The 17,895-nt window shown below is 35.2% G+C and overlaps 1 protein-coding gene across 1 annotated transcript in view; it reads right to left on the bottom strand.

The window, feature by feature from the left end:
* Positions 1-17,895, bottom strand: part of LOC150101461 (hypoxia-inducible factor 1-alpha-like) — a 388,828-nt gene that overhangs the window by 316,532 nt on the left and 54,401 nt on the right. Inside the window, exon 2 of the mRNA XM_090400802.1 lies at positions 3,236-3,429. Within this exon, the coding sequence (XP_090256928.1) occupies positions 3,236-3,429 (194 nt within the window). The remainder of the gene's footprint in view (positions 1-3,235; positions 3,430-17,895) is intronic.

A 17,895-nucleotide genomic window follows, 5' to 3' on the forward strand; every position in this document is an offset into this window, starting at 1 on the left:
TGTTCTAGATACACTTGTCACACGTCTTCCTTCTGGCAGTCTTTCCTTCACTGTTTACCAGAAAGCAACACATACTGCCTAATATATACACAAAAACTCCTACCACCACTCAAAACAAAAACTAGGGGTCATTAATACACTTAAAAACAGGGTTTTGAAGATTTGCTGCAATGAACAAGCACTTAAAGATGAATTAAAAGTTATCAGCAATATCTTCCTAAAAAATTGTAACAGCCAAAATAGTATCGAGTATTAAGACCTCACTTGAAAACAAAAATAAACAAGACTATAATAAAACTGTAACCATTCCATACATTAAAGGGATATCAGACAAAATAAACAGAATACTACAATGGAATTTTGTTGAATTCTTTTTCCTGGATCTTTGTATGTGTTTTGCAATTTTTTATTGCATTTTTAATAATTTTTGTAATTTTTGCTGGTGTTTGAGGGAATTATTGAACCACAAAACACATATCACCTTAAAGCTACCTTTCAACCTCCTGCAAAATTAAAGAACTTACTCAACACACCCAAGAATCCACTCCCCACCAATGGCCCACCCTGGGGTATACCATATTCATTGCACTTGTAATTTACCCTATATAGGAGAAACAGGATGCACAATTCCTTTAAAAGAAAAAGGAATATAAACGACACATTAAATATAATAACTATGGTCAAGCTGGTCTTTCTGATAATGTCCTGAACACTTTACTTAGAATTGACTGAAAAAGCACCTATTGTTTACATCACACCAAAACATGGTATGAACGTAAATTTAAGGAGGCCTGTAAGATTCTTATCAATCACCCTAATCTTAACAATAATGATGGTCTAAAAATCCCAAACATAGAAAGCACATATTCTATCCACTTAACCTTTCTCCCTAAGAGTTAATTTTAAATAGAACCATAGGTAATCCAGGATCCTAAATCTAATATAACAATGGTCATGTTAAATTAGGACATCATTGTCCACACGGTTAGCTTAGTGGTTATGTGCTTCGCAACCATATGCCTGGGGAAGGAGTGTCCTAGGTTCGATTCCCGTCGACGACGTGAGGAGCTTAAGGATCTTCCTCAGCCATAGCCAAGTTAGCCGGTCTTGGGTGTGGACAGCAGGTTTTTTTCCACCAATTTTTCTGGGGTTTTTCATCCAGCAAGCAGGCAAACCGGTCTCGTGAACACACACGGATAACAGTCGAGAATACTGACCCAGCCATAGATCTGATATTCGTCAGCTATGCTGGTTCCAGAGTCCCCTAAAATTTTAGGGGACTTAGATGGTGCCGTCCCTCACTGCAAAAGGGGACTCACGGATGCGCATCATCACACGGAAAGGAAGGAAGGACATCATTTTCACTGTAACAAAACTATTTTTATGAAAGAATGTTTCTCTGATGCTGTCTTAAATAGAATATAGCTTTGATGTAGTTAATTTATTTTATTTTATTTCATTTATTTATTGTAATTTTATTTTATTTTCACTATAGGTGAGGCTAGTAGAATAACCGATATATATATATGTGTGTGTGTGTGTGTGTGTGTGTGTGCGCGCGCGCGCTTTAAATGATGACCTTAATATAAAGGTCAAAACATCAGGAAATTAAAGTAATTATTTATAACACTGTTGTAGAGTCCATAATTTGTGTAAAATGAATATTGATCACCGTGTAACACTAAAGGAAAGGATTAGCTCATTTATGCTATTAATGTAATATAGGTAACCAATCTTCTATGGAGGTGGGATTATCAAAAAAATAAACATTTCATTAAAAATTAATTCATTCAAAGATTGTTTTTTGATATATAAAAAAATAAATAAATAAAAATTTAAAAAAAAGACAGAAAGATGAACAAAGATAAATCAGCAATTTAGGAATATACTATGAAGAAATTATGAAATAAGTATATCATGACAATTATCCATGTATTCTCAACCAGTTTATGTCCTCTCTCCTAAAGGAGAAGTGAGCCATGACATCTGAACAAAGCAGGCTGCTCACTTTCCGTCATAAAAGATCTTATAAATGTTCCTTGTGTCCTAGATAGATTTTACATCCATCTAGGGCACAAGAAATATTTATAAGAGCTAAAACTGAAGTGTTTCAAACCAGTGCATGTTATTGTCAATGTTTTGCATGCAAGAGACAATACAAAAATCAAAGAATTCAAAGTTATACTATGAATGAATGCGGGGTGGCTAGTTGTTATTCATGCTTTAACAAGTTTTACAGATGGAAGAATCATAAAAGCTACTTCAGTTAAAATATATGGAGTAGAAAGTGATTGTTTGAATGCCAGCTTGATAGCTAATCAAAAACTGTAAAAGTGTTTTATCTTCATCCACAGACACAGAACATATCTGAAAAATAAAGAGCATTCACCTGATAAAAAAATTAGAGAACTTGCTAGCTATTCCCATGAGTTATTTCCATCAGGAAAGAATAAGTTCTAACATAAGGAAAATGTGTTCTTGCTACAAAAATATAAAGAGAATGAGAAATATTTCTTAGGTTGGTTCCGATGTCTTTTTTTTTTTCTTTTTACTGCAAAAATTAAGTGGATTAGCTGTAACTTTTTTTAAAGCTTTCAAGTTATCAAACACTAAAAACAATGAGCAATGACATCCAACTGTGAAGCACTACTGCAATTAATATTATTCATATTTAATTTCTAGCAATATTTCATGATTATTTTTTTTGTTATTTAAAAAAAAACACTTAAAAGGCCACAAAATATCATGAATAATAAAAGAAAAATAGCAAGATATATTTCACATTCAGCACAGATATTTCTGACTTCTCCCTCACAATAGAGAAATCATAAAATGTTTACATTCTTAAACAACTTTTTTTTTCTTATTTCAGAGGCAAAGTTCTTGTCCTTGTGATTTTCTTCACAAGGACAAGAACTTTGTCCTTTAAATGTTTCAAATGAAACTACTGGTTCAGTAGTGAAAATTCAATACCAAAAAGAGGAACGTACATATTTCAAGTGCCAATGTAGTTTGCTTAAAATAAACAGAATCAGAGAGTGATAATCATTTACAGCTGTTTCAAATATACATATTTATCAACCAATCCAGCATGGTGATTATAGACATTTTATATATTATACAGTAAAATACATTTTACATGCATGAGCACCCACAGTTTATCACTGGATGTAGACAACTGAAACATTAAATATTAATGGACAGATAGTTCTCATTCATAAAATTTTATACTTACAACTAAATGGATCTAGCAACTGACAAATTTTTAAATAACCAATAGTTAATCTCATGACAGATGCTTTGTCTAACTGTGAAGTCACACTAGTAGGAAGGGGTAACTGATTAGCTAACTGGAAAAATATTTCAGTTTCTTTACCACGACGGCACCTTGCTGCATCACGAGATTTTTCTTTTCTCTTTTCTGAATTACTGGAAAAGAACATCAAAATATCTTTAAAAGAACTTTTGAAAAATTAAGTACAAAAAAGAAAAATAATAAAATGCTATTTATTAGCTTTTATACACCATTGGTTATAGATGCATTTAAATCCCTGGACTAACATGGACAGACTATCAAAAAAAAAATAATAATAATAATTTTTTTTTCTTTTCACCATCTACTCATAAAATTTACAAATTAGTTTTATTTCTTTAAAATTATGTATTGCCTATGTTTTCATGTGAATGTTATGCAATAACGAATTTAAAGAAAATAAACTTGAAAATTAATTTTTAATAAGTACACCTGCCATCACAATGATTTGCAGAGTAAGGGTTTTGATATTTGTGATCAAGATGCCCTTATATTCTTTTTGGGGATTGCTGCAATTATGAGAAGGACACTGACCTGTAGAGATAAAAGGGTTATCATTCCATTGTATAAGTCTCTGATCAGACCACACTTAGACTATTATTCTCAGAATTGGTCCCCAGGATTTGAAGGGGATAAATTAACTGTGGAAAGGGTACAAAGCCTGATGACAAAGATGGTTTCAGGACTGTACAATTTTGGTTATGAGGATCGGCTGAGAGAATATGGACTGCAGAGTTTGGTGGATAGAAGAAGGAGAGGTGACATGATTGAAACTTTTAAACCGTTGAGAGGTGGTTACAGGGTTGACACTGGGGAGTTCTTTCGCTTGGTTGAATAGTGGGAACAGTGATGACAAGAGGCCATCCCTGGAAGTTACGAAAGGAAACTGTGAGCAAGAGGGTGAGGAGTGGTTTCTTTGCATGGAGGGTGGTTGAACCGTGGAATGCATTGCCTGATGGAGTGGTGAGAGCGAGAATGGTCAATGAGTTTAAGGAGTGGTATGATAGACTTTGTGTTTCTTAAGGGGGACCTCCCCTCGATGAGTCTTGACAAACTTTATGTTCTTAGGAAGGACCTCCCATGATGAGTCTTTTGACTCCATGGAGGCCTGAATAATAATAATAATAATAAAAAAAATACTTTTCCATAGAATAAAGACAACTTTAATTTTTGGATTCTCTATTAAAATTTAGCAAAAAAATAAATAAATACATACAGCAAAAATGTGTTTTCGAAAACTTTTCATTTTTCAAAACACTCTATTAAAAAAAATTACCAAAAAACAAACTTGGTGATTAAAAAAAAAACTAAGTGGAGTTGACAACAAAAGTTACAGATATCTCAATGATACTGTTGAGTGAATTATGTAACAAATGCAATGAAATATTCATGGTATCCCTTGCTATCATTGTCTAGCTCAATGTCCTGTCCACAATTCAAAGACTACATTCTGTAAGTGTAGAAACCATGAGTGTCAATATTTTCAGTTAAAGCAATAATGGAAACAGTGATGGAAGATGTCTAAATAGAAATGCAATGAGATTGACAAGACAGGGAAATTAGAGTTATCAGAATGGAAGATGGCAGGAATGGCAATTTAGATGATGAGAGATTGTAAATTACTGAAGAATAATGGTATGCCAAGGACCTAGAATTTAGAAGACACAGCAATGCAGAGAATAATGGCATGTAAGAATGTATTCTAATATGTGAAATTTTCATAAAAATAATCATAGTTTTTTATATAAAAAAATCTATTATATGTAAATTTTTAAACATATAAAATGAAGTTTTAAATTTTACTAGTTAATGATGTGTGACCTTGAATATATGTCAATCTAGGCTCAGTGAGTTGTGATATTAAGTAAAGATTAATTTAGTGTATCCCATGCTGAATATTAGCAGGCAACTATCTTTTCCTTTGTTATTACACATCATCCATTATGAAAACACTAACTACCACCACATTCGAGATTACGTGTTTGATTTGTTATCTTTCAAAAAATATACACAGATAATATGTTACTTGAGCTAATGGTTAAAGGAACTGATAGCCTAATTATTACTTACTGTCTCAACCAAGAAACAAACAGTGGCATTCAAGGTGTTGGCAAATCATCTCCTCCAACTGTGAATTTTCTTCATAGATATATTTCCATATTTTATTTATGAAGAAAAAGATAAAATTAAGAACAATACACTTGGCAGCAAATGTAACATTGGTCAGTTTTGATGCATCTGCTTCAACATTACATATCATTATCTGCATCATTATTTTTACATAATATATTAGAAATATATTACAAATAGACAACATAATATTTTATTTTAGATGTTTGCATAGACCTGTGGAAATGGAGTTTGCTTTCAAATTTCTAAGCAACCAGAAGAAAGATTATTTTAAGTTCAATTCTAATTGCCAATTAGAGGAACTTTTTTTAAGCAAAAAAGCTTAGCCAGTTCCCAAGTTGGTTGAATTTTGATATAATCAAATTGGTTTTCTTTTTCTATCAGAAACTCTGGTTTTAAATCTGTAACATGAGAAAAACCGACTGCAGAACTCACACCTTTTCAAACAATAATATATAGTGTTAGGGACCATGAGATAGCTACAGTTATCTGCTGTGCTCTTCTTCCCAGATGCCTTTAGATCATTAATAGTTTTTGGCTGGCTCTGTAATGGCTATGGACAGAGTAACTCACCACTGATCTGAAAAAGTATATCATGACAATTATCCATGCATTCTCAACCAGTTCAACCAGTCAACCAGTTATAGGGAGTAGGCAAGGTTGGTTAAAACAACCTTGCCTACTCCCTATAGGGAATAAACAGTAATAGCGAATTTATTTATTTTTATTTAATTTAGAGTCTGTTTTCAGATATTTAGCAAACAGTTAGAGAAACTGATGTCCTAATTCTTTTAACTTTTCTTAAAACTTGTCACCAGTATTTCAATTATGGACACTACCCAATTTTTAAATTTCTGCCAGGCATTATGAACCTCTTTGTCCAGATTCTACAATGTGCATGGCAAAATAGCTTTCACAAAAAGAAATAATAAAAAAAAAAAAAACTCCATTTAATCACCACGATCCACCCTTCCTCTGCCCAAAAAATAAAGATCCTTAGATTCTGCTTTTGACATCCAAGGCTTGTTTCAGATATGTTGGCATTCATAATTTAAACAGTAAAAACAATGGAGATAGTTACAATCAAAAAATTTAACTCTTAATAACCTGAAATTACACTGTTAAACAATTATAAGAAACTGCTAACATAATGCATATTAATTTAGTCAGTAATTTTCAGCATTAGGCTCAATTGACAAAAGATTTCTTCTACTATAGCTGAACTGCTTCTATTATCAAGACCACTGGAAATTATTATATCTCATCATGATAAACGAATGGCATCACAATACAGGAACACTATTATAAAATTATGATTTTTTTTTTTTTAACATTTGTTGATCACTTCAATCATCCACATAGTGTAGCCAAACAGCAGATTTATGTGGGGTAGAGTTTAAGGGTTTTTCTTCAAAGGAGTGAGGTCATATTTTCTGAGGATTTTTTTTTTCTTAGCCAAATCCACTATTTGGCTACACTATGTGGATGATGTGTTCACCATTTAGCCACATGGCTGGATACAATCCACAGTTTCAACACACTTAAACAATCAACACCCCAGGATCCAGTTTACCTTGGAAAAGGAAAAACAACAACAATCTCCCTTACCTAGACATTCTGATTATACGTCAGCCTGATGGATCTCTGGCTTTCTCTATTTACAGAAAACCTACATATATACGTAGATACATTCACCAGCAGTCAGCCCACCACCCTTCCCAACAATATGTGATTATAAAATGATTTAAATAGGCTGGCAAAATGGGCAAAAGGTAATGGATGCCAGTTCAATGTGGAAAAGTGTAAAGCAGGGGTTCCCAACCTTTTTGTTTCCTAGAGCACATTCTAAAATACCGATAGGGTGATGGGCAACATCTATTTTTTCAAGCAAATTTTTTGAATTCGTTTGTTAAATGAATACATACAAAGTTTACATTATAATTAAATGTTTTATAACTTAAAAGTTTACATTATATAAAAATTTAAATATATCTAATAATAATAATATATATGTAAATTAGTGTGATCTTTGGCATTGCATTTCATTGGCCAGTGCTTCAAAATTAGGAGAATATGATGATATTCCAGTTCTTAAACTGGAATGAACGACTTCGAATGCACGTCTACTTTACATTGTATGTGTTTAATACTCGTCATGTGTCATTAACGCATGCGTCGTATAGCATGCCATGAATTATTGCATGATTATTTCAAACTATACGGCACACGGTTGAACAGTGGCGGGCACATGCAAATTGGTCGATGGGCACCATGGTGCCCGCGGGCATAGGGTTGTGAACCCCTGGTGTAAAGTTATGCATTTTGGGATTAATAATGCATAACCAGCTATGTACTAAATTGATGGAACAGTACTCCAAGAGATTGCTGAGGCTAGGGACTTGGGGGTGTTGGTGGAATAGGGAGATGAAGTTCAGAGGACAGATTGCTAAAGTGTCCAAGATTGCACATAGGATAACTTGGTTATTGAAGAACACACTAACATGCAGAGATAAAGAGGTTATTATTCTCCTTTATAAGGAGTTGATACTTCCACATTTGGATTACTGTGCTCAAGTCTGGTTACCTGGATTCCTTGGAGATGAAGAGGTTGCAAAGAGGGTTCAGAGGAGAGTGACTAAGTTGCTGAATGATGTAAAAAATGCTCCCTACATTGATAGATTGAGAGCTTGTGGATTGCAGAGGTTGGGTGATAGGCGGAGAAGAGGGGATATGATAGAAACATTTAAATTACTAAAAGGTTTTTATAAGATTGATGCAGGGGAAATATTTCAGCTGTGTGATAGTGATGAAAGAACAAGAGGTCATCCCTGGAAATTAAGGAAAAGTGTGGTTAATAAGGGTGTGAGAACAAGGTTTTTTGCCTGGAGGGTGATGAATGAGTGGAATGCATTGCCTGACTCAGTTGCGAGTTCTTTATCTGTAAATGAATTCAAGAAGAGATATGATAGATATTGTTTTGATAGTTTGGGTCTCCCATGATGAGCCTACTGACTGACTCATGGAGATACCCGTAATAATAATCCCTATCACCATTCCATATATCTGGGGTACATCTGAAAAAACTAACAAAAATCCTAAGAAAATATGACCTCACAACTAGTTACAAACAACATAAGAAATTAGCATCTCTTATCTGCTCTATCAAAGACCAGCCACTTCCTCTTGACCTACCTGGAGTATACCAGGTCCCCTGCAGTTGCAAACTATCCTATTATGGCCAAACAGGCAGGACAGCCAATATCAGGATATCTGAACACAAGGACTACATCTAGTTCCACCAATGCAGCCACTTAGGACTTGCTGACCATGCATTGGACATCCACCACAGAATACACTGGAAGAAGGCCACTTTATTGCACTGCAGCAAGTACAAGTACAAAAGATTATTCCTTGAATCAGCCTCAGCTCTGAAAAACTTCTCAAATCTCAACAAAGTTGGGTGCATGAGACCATCCCAAATTTAGGAAGCATTCTAAGATCAGCCCAACAGCCAAGACTATCCAATTTAGCCTGCTAGGGGGCACCTTTTAAAACTCTAGGACTGACTTTAGTTGCCTTTCTTCAGCCTCGTTTGCTTAGTGAGTGCCTGTATGCACAAATTGCTTTGTGATTCCTGAAGATTACAATAATTGCCAAAATGTAGGTAGTTTTTAATTAAAGTTTTTATAATTAATAATTTAGTTTGCATTGTCATTTCCTAAAAATTAGAAGTAAGCATGTTAGTAGTGCATAGAATATAGATAAAGGCTATTAAATTGTAGACCTAGGGTAAGGAGGGCTAATTGGGTAGGAGTTAGATAGATCAGTAATATCATTAAGCATGAGCTGCAGAAGAAGAAAATGCTGTGGAGGGTATATAAAGAGAAAGGTGATAACCAAATTCATGAACAGTACAAGGCTCAGGCAAGAAAGGTGACCAGCATGGCAAGGAAGGCAAAATCAGATTATGAGAAGAATCTAGCCAAGCAGGCAATAGGAAATCCCAAAGAATTCTTTCGTTATGTGACAAGTAAGAGGAAGAATGACCATGGAAGATTAACTTTAATGCATGATGATGGTCACGATGAGACTGAAGTGGATAAAATAATTGCGTTACTGAGTGACCACTTTGCAAGGGTATATCATCGTAGTGAGCTACTGCTTTAACCACGCTACTGGCCAAGATGTCTATAGATATCAAGGTTATCGTGGATGCGAAGTGTATATTAAAATTGTAATACCACTGATATTACATTGAAATATATGATGGATACTAAGCTTATGAGGATGCGTATTTGATCCATAATGGCTGGTAAGGTGGTTAACCTATGTGACAGACACTGATGTGGGAACAGAGGTGGATGAATTGGAGGTATTGCAGAATCTCAGTGTAAATACAGCTGTAGGATTAGACGGGATATCTGATAGGGTTTTGCGAGAATGTGCAAGGGAACTGGCAATGCCTTTGACTAAGCTCTTTAAGTCTCGGCTCTGGTATCAAGCACTCCCTTGGAACCCTAGGAAGTTCCAAGGGAATGGAAAGAGGGCAAAATAATTCCCTTGCATAAGGGAGGTTCTAAGACTGCAGTAGCAAATTATAGACCAATCAGTATCTCAGGCATGGTGCTAAAAGTACTCAAAAATTGGTAAAAAAGAGAATTCAAGAATGGGTAGATAAAAATATGATACGTATGAGGATCAACATGACTTTATGAAGGGTCAGTCATACCTTAGTAATTTACTAACTTTTTATAATAGAGTAACAGCTGAGATGGATAAAGAAAATGGCTATATGATGATTTTAAAAAGGCATTTGACAGAATACCACATGGAATTCTGTTATGCAAATTAGAACAAATGGGGATGGATATGACACTGGTTAAGTGGATAAGAGGGTGGTTGCTGGACAGATATCAAAAAGTGATATACAAAGGTGCAGAATCGAGGCAAAAACAAGTGACTAGTGGTGTGAGAAAGATTCAGTGCTGGGACCATTGCTGTTCAGTTGTTTGCTGATGATGCAAAATTAGGTAGAGTAACAGTCAATCAAGGCACTGTGGAGAGTTTGCAGGATGATTTAAATAGGCTGTCAATATGGGCAAAAGTTAATGGGTGTCAGTTTAATGTCAAGAAATGTAAAATTATGTATTTTGGAATAAACAGATTACAAGTCGTATATCACATTGATGGCACTGTACTCCAGGAAACAGATGAAGCTAGAGATTTAGGGGTAGTGGTAGACAGAGAGTTAAAGTTTAGAGGACATATTGCTAAGGTTGCTAAGGTAGCCCATAAGATTACTTGGCTCATGAAGAACACATTAACAAGTAGAGATAAGTTGTAATTCCTCTTTATAAGGCCTTGATACACTCACATCTGAATTACTGTGCTCAAGTTCAGCACCCCTGGGTTTTTTTTTTTTTTTTTTTAGGGGTGAGGAAGCAGCGGAGAGGATTCAGAGGCAAGTGACCAAGATGGTGAGTGGCCTGTGGAATGTTTCCTATGAGGATAGATTGAAGGTGTGTGGATTGCAGAAGTTGGTTGATAGGAGAAAAAGAATGGATATAATAGAAATATTTGAGTTAATTAAAGGGTTTTATTAGGATAGGACAGAACTAGGGATCATCCTTGGAAGTTGAATAAAGATGTGGTTAGTAGGGGTGCGAGGACTAAATTTTTTTGCTTGGAGAGTTGTGAATGAGTGGAATGGGTTGCCAAAGTCAGTTGCGAGTGCTTTGTCTGTTAATAGGTTCAAGGAGGAGTATGATAGACTGTATGGATAGATTGGATCTACCGTGATGAGCTTTCGGACTCCACGGAGGTGCCCATATAATAATAATATGGTGGGGTGCTGTTACAGACATAGCGGACAACAAAATGCATTACCAAATGAACTTTATGTGTGCTAAATGAATAATCAGAGTGAACAACTGATTATCCCAGCACTGACTGAATCTCATGAGAAGAATGAAACAATTTATTGAGCTGTTGTGAGACTTCTTCAAGCAGCATGTGACAGAAGGAACTTGACGCCAAAGAATGTTAAGATACAATTATAGTGTTGAAGAGGGTTCACCCGTGTGGGGACACCTGTAACCCCCATCAGGCACGTCCCCTGGTGGTGGATCGGGGAATGCTCATCATAGTTTACTATGAAGGGCAGGAGGGAAATAAAATACCTCCCGCAAACCAACAGGATAGCACTTCCCTCATAGGCCGGTCTGGGGGCCTCGAAGGTGGCAGGTGCCAGACTCAGGTGCTGAAGGCTAATTCCCTGCACACCTTAAAATTTCACCCATTAAAAGAAATAACAAAGAGATAGCCGAACTGCCTAAATGGCTAACGACAAAGCGAAGAAAAAGGTACATGAGATACGGAACATGGAACATTAAAAGTCTATATGGAAAAGAAAACGAATTAATAGATGAATTTAAAAAATCAAGATTGGATCTGCTAGCAGTCACAGAAACAAAAACGAAAGCCAGAAAATAGGAAAACTAAACATAGGCAGACTCACGAAAGATTTGGCAAAAGGAAATTAAAGAAAAATTGGAAAAGAAGGGAATTAACTGGAAAGAAGCAAAACAACAAACCCTGGACAGGATGGCATGGAAATCTCTTTGGCAAAATCTCAACGTTTAAAAGCATAAGAGATCATAGACAAAGAAGAAGAGGGTTCAGTTAAAGACATGACTATTCTGCCTCTAGCTGGCAAAAGTGATGATGCTGTACTGACCGGAAAGTGGCTAAGTATATGAAGGTTCCATTCAGAGAAGGTTACCTACTGAACTACAAAGCATGAAATTATGACTGAGGAGTATACTAGGGTCTGTCCCATAGTACAAGTTGCCAGATGGAAAGAATATTGACAGCACATGGGATATGTTTAGAAAATACTTACATGTGCAATATCAGAATATGTGCTAGAGTTTAAAGAATAAATAGTTTAGGAATGAAATGGATGTACAATCTTATTAAAAAATGATGTGGAAGGAATACTGTGAGCATAAGAATGTCAATTATGAAAATAAGGTGCAGATTAGAAGAATTAAGTATTACACTTAAGACAACCAAAAGAATTCCATGTGAAAGAATACTGAAGCAGGTAACAGATGCAGAAGAGTTTTTCAATTCAATTCAATTGCACATGCCAGGTTGTACATGCCCATTATGGCATGTACAACCTGGCATGTGCAGTACTGAGCTCAATGCTATCTCTTCACTGAATGAAGAAACTCAGGTGTGTGAGGAGGAGATACTAGAGCTCTTGCACAAAATGAATAAGAATTCAGCAACTAATGAGATATCATGGATGCTAAAAGAGTGTTCAGCTGAACTGACTGTTCCTTTGAACAGGCTAAATAATCTCGAGTCTCAGAACAGAATATTCCACAGCAGCAAAAAGGATGTATAATAATCCTACAGCACAAGGGTGGTGTAAAGACTAATGTGGCCAACTACTGACCTATCAATAAGAGAGGTGGTGAAAATTTTGAAAAAGTGGGTAAGTGATTGTTTACAGAAATGGGTTGATAGAGAATTTATAACGAACAGCATGGGTAGATGGGAAGGTCATATCTGAGCAACTTGTTCAGATTTTATCACAATGGTACTGTTAAGCGAGACAAGGAGAATGGATATGCCATGTTACTTTTGGATCTTGCTAAGGCTTTTGACAGGACAGAGCATGGAAGACTGTTGCATACATTGAAGATATGGGATTTCATTAAACTATTAGCACCTGGATAAGAGGATTGCTTACTGACATATAAAAAAAAGTGGCATGTGGGTGATGCAAGTCTGTAAAATTTAAGGTGACTAGTGATGTACCACCAGGATCAATCCTTGGTCTCCTTTTATTAAAGTCATTACATTCATTATTATTACGTGACACCTCCAGGGAGTACAAAGACTCATCGAGGGAGGGCACCTACTCTACAGCTGTCTCTACCACTCAATCCACCAAATACAACAAACCGAGCTACACCAATGCCATCTGCTGCACACCACCACCACCACCACTAGTATTTTCACAGACAATTACAAATGTAATTGTCTGTGAAAATACTAGTGCAAGTCCTGCTCGAACCGGCAGCCTTTTAGCTGGAGAGAGAGGATACGCTAGCCACTTGGCCAACCAGGTCAGCACATTCATGATATTGAGAAGGATTTGACAGGTGACACAGCTGTTTGAAGATGATGCAAAGATAAGCATGTAATCAGGGATGAAACAGAAATGCAGCACTTGAAGATTTGAACAAGCTGAAATTGTGGACATGTGAAAATGGCTGTCAATTCAACGTTAGTAAATGTAAAATTATGCACTTTGGTGTAATGAGATATTCAATGGAGTAATATTATATTGGCAGGTTTATGCTAGAAGAAACTGATGGCTAAGGATCTTGGTAGATAGGAAGTTCATGGGCCATATAGCAAAGATTGCAAATAACTCGAAGGATAATTGCAATGCTGAAAGAAAGATACATACAAGGAGTCATTTTGCCTCTTTACAAGGTTTGATATGATCTCAAGCTGGACTTTTGTGCACACATCTAGTCCCCTAGTTTCGGAGGTGATACAAATACAGTGGGGATTGGGGAGAGAGAGAGAGAGAGAGAAGTATTAAAGAATATTTAAGAATGTGGAATGAGAATTTGTGGACTACAGACAGTAACAAATAGGAAAAAGAGGTAATATGATAGAGATCTACAAACTTCTGAAAGGATCATATAGTAACAAGTAGATGGAATTTTTTTTAAATTTATGGAGAGTAGGGAAGAGTATGAGGGCATCCGTGGAAGTTGAGAATGAATGTAGTCATTACAAAAGGGAAGGGAAATAGAGTTTCTCAAAAAGAGTGGTGCATAACTGGAGTGATTGCCTTTGGAGGTAGTGTGAATAAATAAGAATATGTATGACAGCTGGTATGGTTTATATAGGGCCTCCCTCATAAGTCCCTGACTCCATGGAGGTCTATAGTCATAACAGTAATAAACAAAATATCAATGCTATTATTACATTCCTATTTGGTTATAATCTTGTGCTGCAGTGCAGTAATTTTTAATGTCTGATTTCAAAACTGATCCTGAGTAAAATTCCCGAGTCATAAGACAGGTCGACGAATTTTGCACAAAACACCCCCATTATAATTCCATTTTTTTTTACTGGAATGCTATTATTTTAGACACATAATTCTACTGCACTGTAGACACATAATTCTATCACTACACATGGTCCACATGTGTTAAAATTAAATCTTAACACGTTTGATACACGTTAAAAGTTTTAAAGATATACACATGCATTATATGTTTAAACCATACTGATGATGCAGCCTTAAATTTTTATTCAACTATACTTATCAACAACCAGTATGAATCAAATGCACTGCACATTCAAGCAACAAACACGCACTTTACTGTTACTTTTGTGCTTACCAGGGGCGAATGCTGGTCTTGAAATTCACGATTGTTCTTGTTATCATTCAGGGAATGGGAGGTGTGATTGAAGTCTGATTAGCGGAATAATGAATTACTGACCATTTAAAACTATGTACAGGTAACCTCGTATAACGCGGATGTTAGGTTCAGCAGAAATGCCACGTTATATAAATCGCGTTATGCGAGTCTCAGATCACATAGAAAAAGTAGGGTTATGTTCCGAAATCTTATTTTTTTTTTTTAATTATATAAACAACAATGACATATCCAACAAAAATATATTTTTATTTAATTCAGGTAGTTCATGTAAGTTAACAAAACATATAAACTATGAAAGAAATACATAGTATAAAAATTACAAATTGCACTTAAACTTCATTGCACATAATGCATAAATGTTTTAGGCAAAATAAAATAGTGCATATTTTAATCTTTCATAGCATGAGGATTTGAGGATTGGTTAATAAACACTGGTTTTGTCATGTAATCATCTGATGCATTACTACAAAACAGTAGAGTAATTCTATCTTTGGAAACTTTCAATCCAGGAGCTGATCTTTCATTTTTTGAAATATAGGTGCGTTTTTGCACTTTTTTCCAATATAACCCAGATTCATCCGCACTGAACACCTGGTCTGCACTATAAATGTTTATAAACTTTGAGAGTTTTTTGTTTAATAAGATTTCCATCCATAGGAATTTTCTTTTGAGGTGCAAAAGAAATCATTAGAGATTTCTCCATTTTTCCATTAGAATATCACCTACACGAGCAAAGCGCTTTGCACTTATCGTTGACCCAGCAATAAACACTTTCTCGAATTTTATGTTCATTTTGTTTGATTGTTCGAATTGTTGATTCATTTAAATTCAAAGTCCCTGCAAAAACTCCTGGTTTTTCTCCATTTTTCAACCGATCCAAGATTTTGAATATTTTTCTTTGAGAGAAATTAATTTTGTTTTCAATGTTGGTTTTTCCCTTTCATTGCAGTTTGTGGCCATTACTATAAAAATAATTTTTTACACAAAAAAGCAAGCATTACATATTGTATGTAACTCACTAGAAAATAAAGTGCTCAGCTTGAGATGAACACAGTTATGATTTTTAATGAACTTTCCTGGCAGAAACGAGGACAATTTTCAACAATAAACATTTTATACAGTAAACAATTGAGGTACATGAGTGCTAAAGGGTATTTCCCCTAATATAAATTCGCTACTTATAATTACATGTGGGATGCAGGCAGACACAAATTTAATGGAGATAAAATTTGATTTTTAAGTCGCGCAGTGAAAAACATGAAAGATAAAGGGTTACTACAATTCGTAGACCGTGTTTTTATCGGAACTACGTTCAACAAGGGTTACTAGAATTTTAGACCGTGTTATATCGAAACCGCATTGCAGAGGGTTACCTGTATTAACGAGGGTTACCTGTATTTAGAAATTTATGTACATTTAATCATACAAATACAACATTTATTTTACAAATGATATTCTATCTTTTTCAATTTACCTACTTGAATACAAATTCTACCCTACAGTTCTTTATGAACTGGTCAATAACATCATCATAAAAAGTTGGTTATAACTTAATTTTCCCAAGCAACACTTGTAAAGGCTGGCTGGCTGAAGCTCACTGGCTAGAGCTACTTTGACTGTGTATGACCCGTGTTTAAGCAACAGTGTGAGATGACATGGAGGGAGCAGAAATGGCTATGCACACGCATGAAATCACAGCTGAAGCGAGGACCTGGATGCTCCCATAACTGAGCAAGCCAAGGTAGTTGATTAGCGTCAGCCTTCAATACACAACGCAAGGATCAAATATTGCCGCGCAAGCTTAAAACGTCTTCTGTCTACCAAAATAAAAGCCTAAATGGAATGCTTATAAATGCATGCATTTATTAACAAATAAATATTACTTCTTTCTCATTGCTGAGATTTCTATGATTGCTGAGCTTGCGCAGCAATCATAGCAAGCATGGAGAATTCGCCACTGGTGCTTTTTTTCCTTTTAACACAGAAATACCTACTTTTTATTTATTTTTTTATTTATTTATTTATTTATTTTTTTTTTACAGAGGACTTGCTTGCAAATGACTACAGAAGAACTGCGCAGAACCAGAATGAAGATTTAAGTGTATGAATTCATGCAGTGGATTAAGTATTTTGTTGGTATGATAATGTGAGAACAAAATATATGGTAAATACTGATAAGCTTCACTGTGTAGATGAAAATTAATATTAAATATAGACAAATTGACTCTCTAAACTGCTGCTATTTATGATTATGCTAAAGCAACTTTTTTATTTTTTTCTGTCACTTATTACTTCTGCAGTTAGTCTGTTTTGCAAGGGAGGGAGAGAGAGGAAAAAGCTAACCCAAACTGCAAGGGATACCCATCATTTTCATAAGAGACCAGCTACCTATCGAACTAGTTTTGAACTGAATTGAACTATTGGAGGTAGTAGTTTAGTAAGTAAAAAGCAAATAATTATTGGGGGATGAGGATTAGAAACATAGCAAAAGGAGAAAGAGCAGTGTGGATGCTAATGACTTTGCAGAATATCAGATAAGGAAGGTATCAGCACATTTTATGAAAATGTACAAAAGAATTAGCAATATCCTTAATTTTCATTGTTTAGTTTAAGTTTTAAAACTGGGAAACTATCAAAGGAATGGAAAGAAAACAAAATTATATGATTGTACTATATTTTGGTGATGCTAAAATAAATCTACAGAATCACAGGGACAGTATTTCTGGAGTGATGGTACTGGTGGTAAAAGTCTTGGAAAAGTTGGTTAGAGCTGAAATTCAGGAACAGGTGAAAAGCAATACATAACGAATAGTAGAATAAGAGAAATTGATACACCAAATACTGCTGGATTTAAGAAAAAATATTTCATAGAATACTGTACAAAAGAGTTTTTACATAAACTGGAACAGATGGAAGGTGAAAATGTTAAAGCTAGTATCATGCATGGATAGGAGAGTATGCAGAGCTAACTGC

Source organism: Typopeltis vanoorti, chromosome 11 (genome assembly GCF_054136105.1).
Source record: "Typopeltis vanoorti isolate ZY-2024b chromosome 11, IOZ_Tvanoo_1.0, whole genome shotgun sequence".
NCBI classification, from domain to species: Eukaryota; Metazoa; Arthropoda; class Arachnida; order Uropygi; family Thelyphonidae; genus Typopeltis; species Typopeltis vanoorti.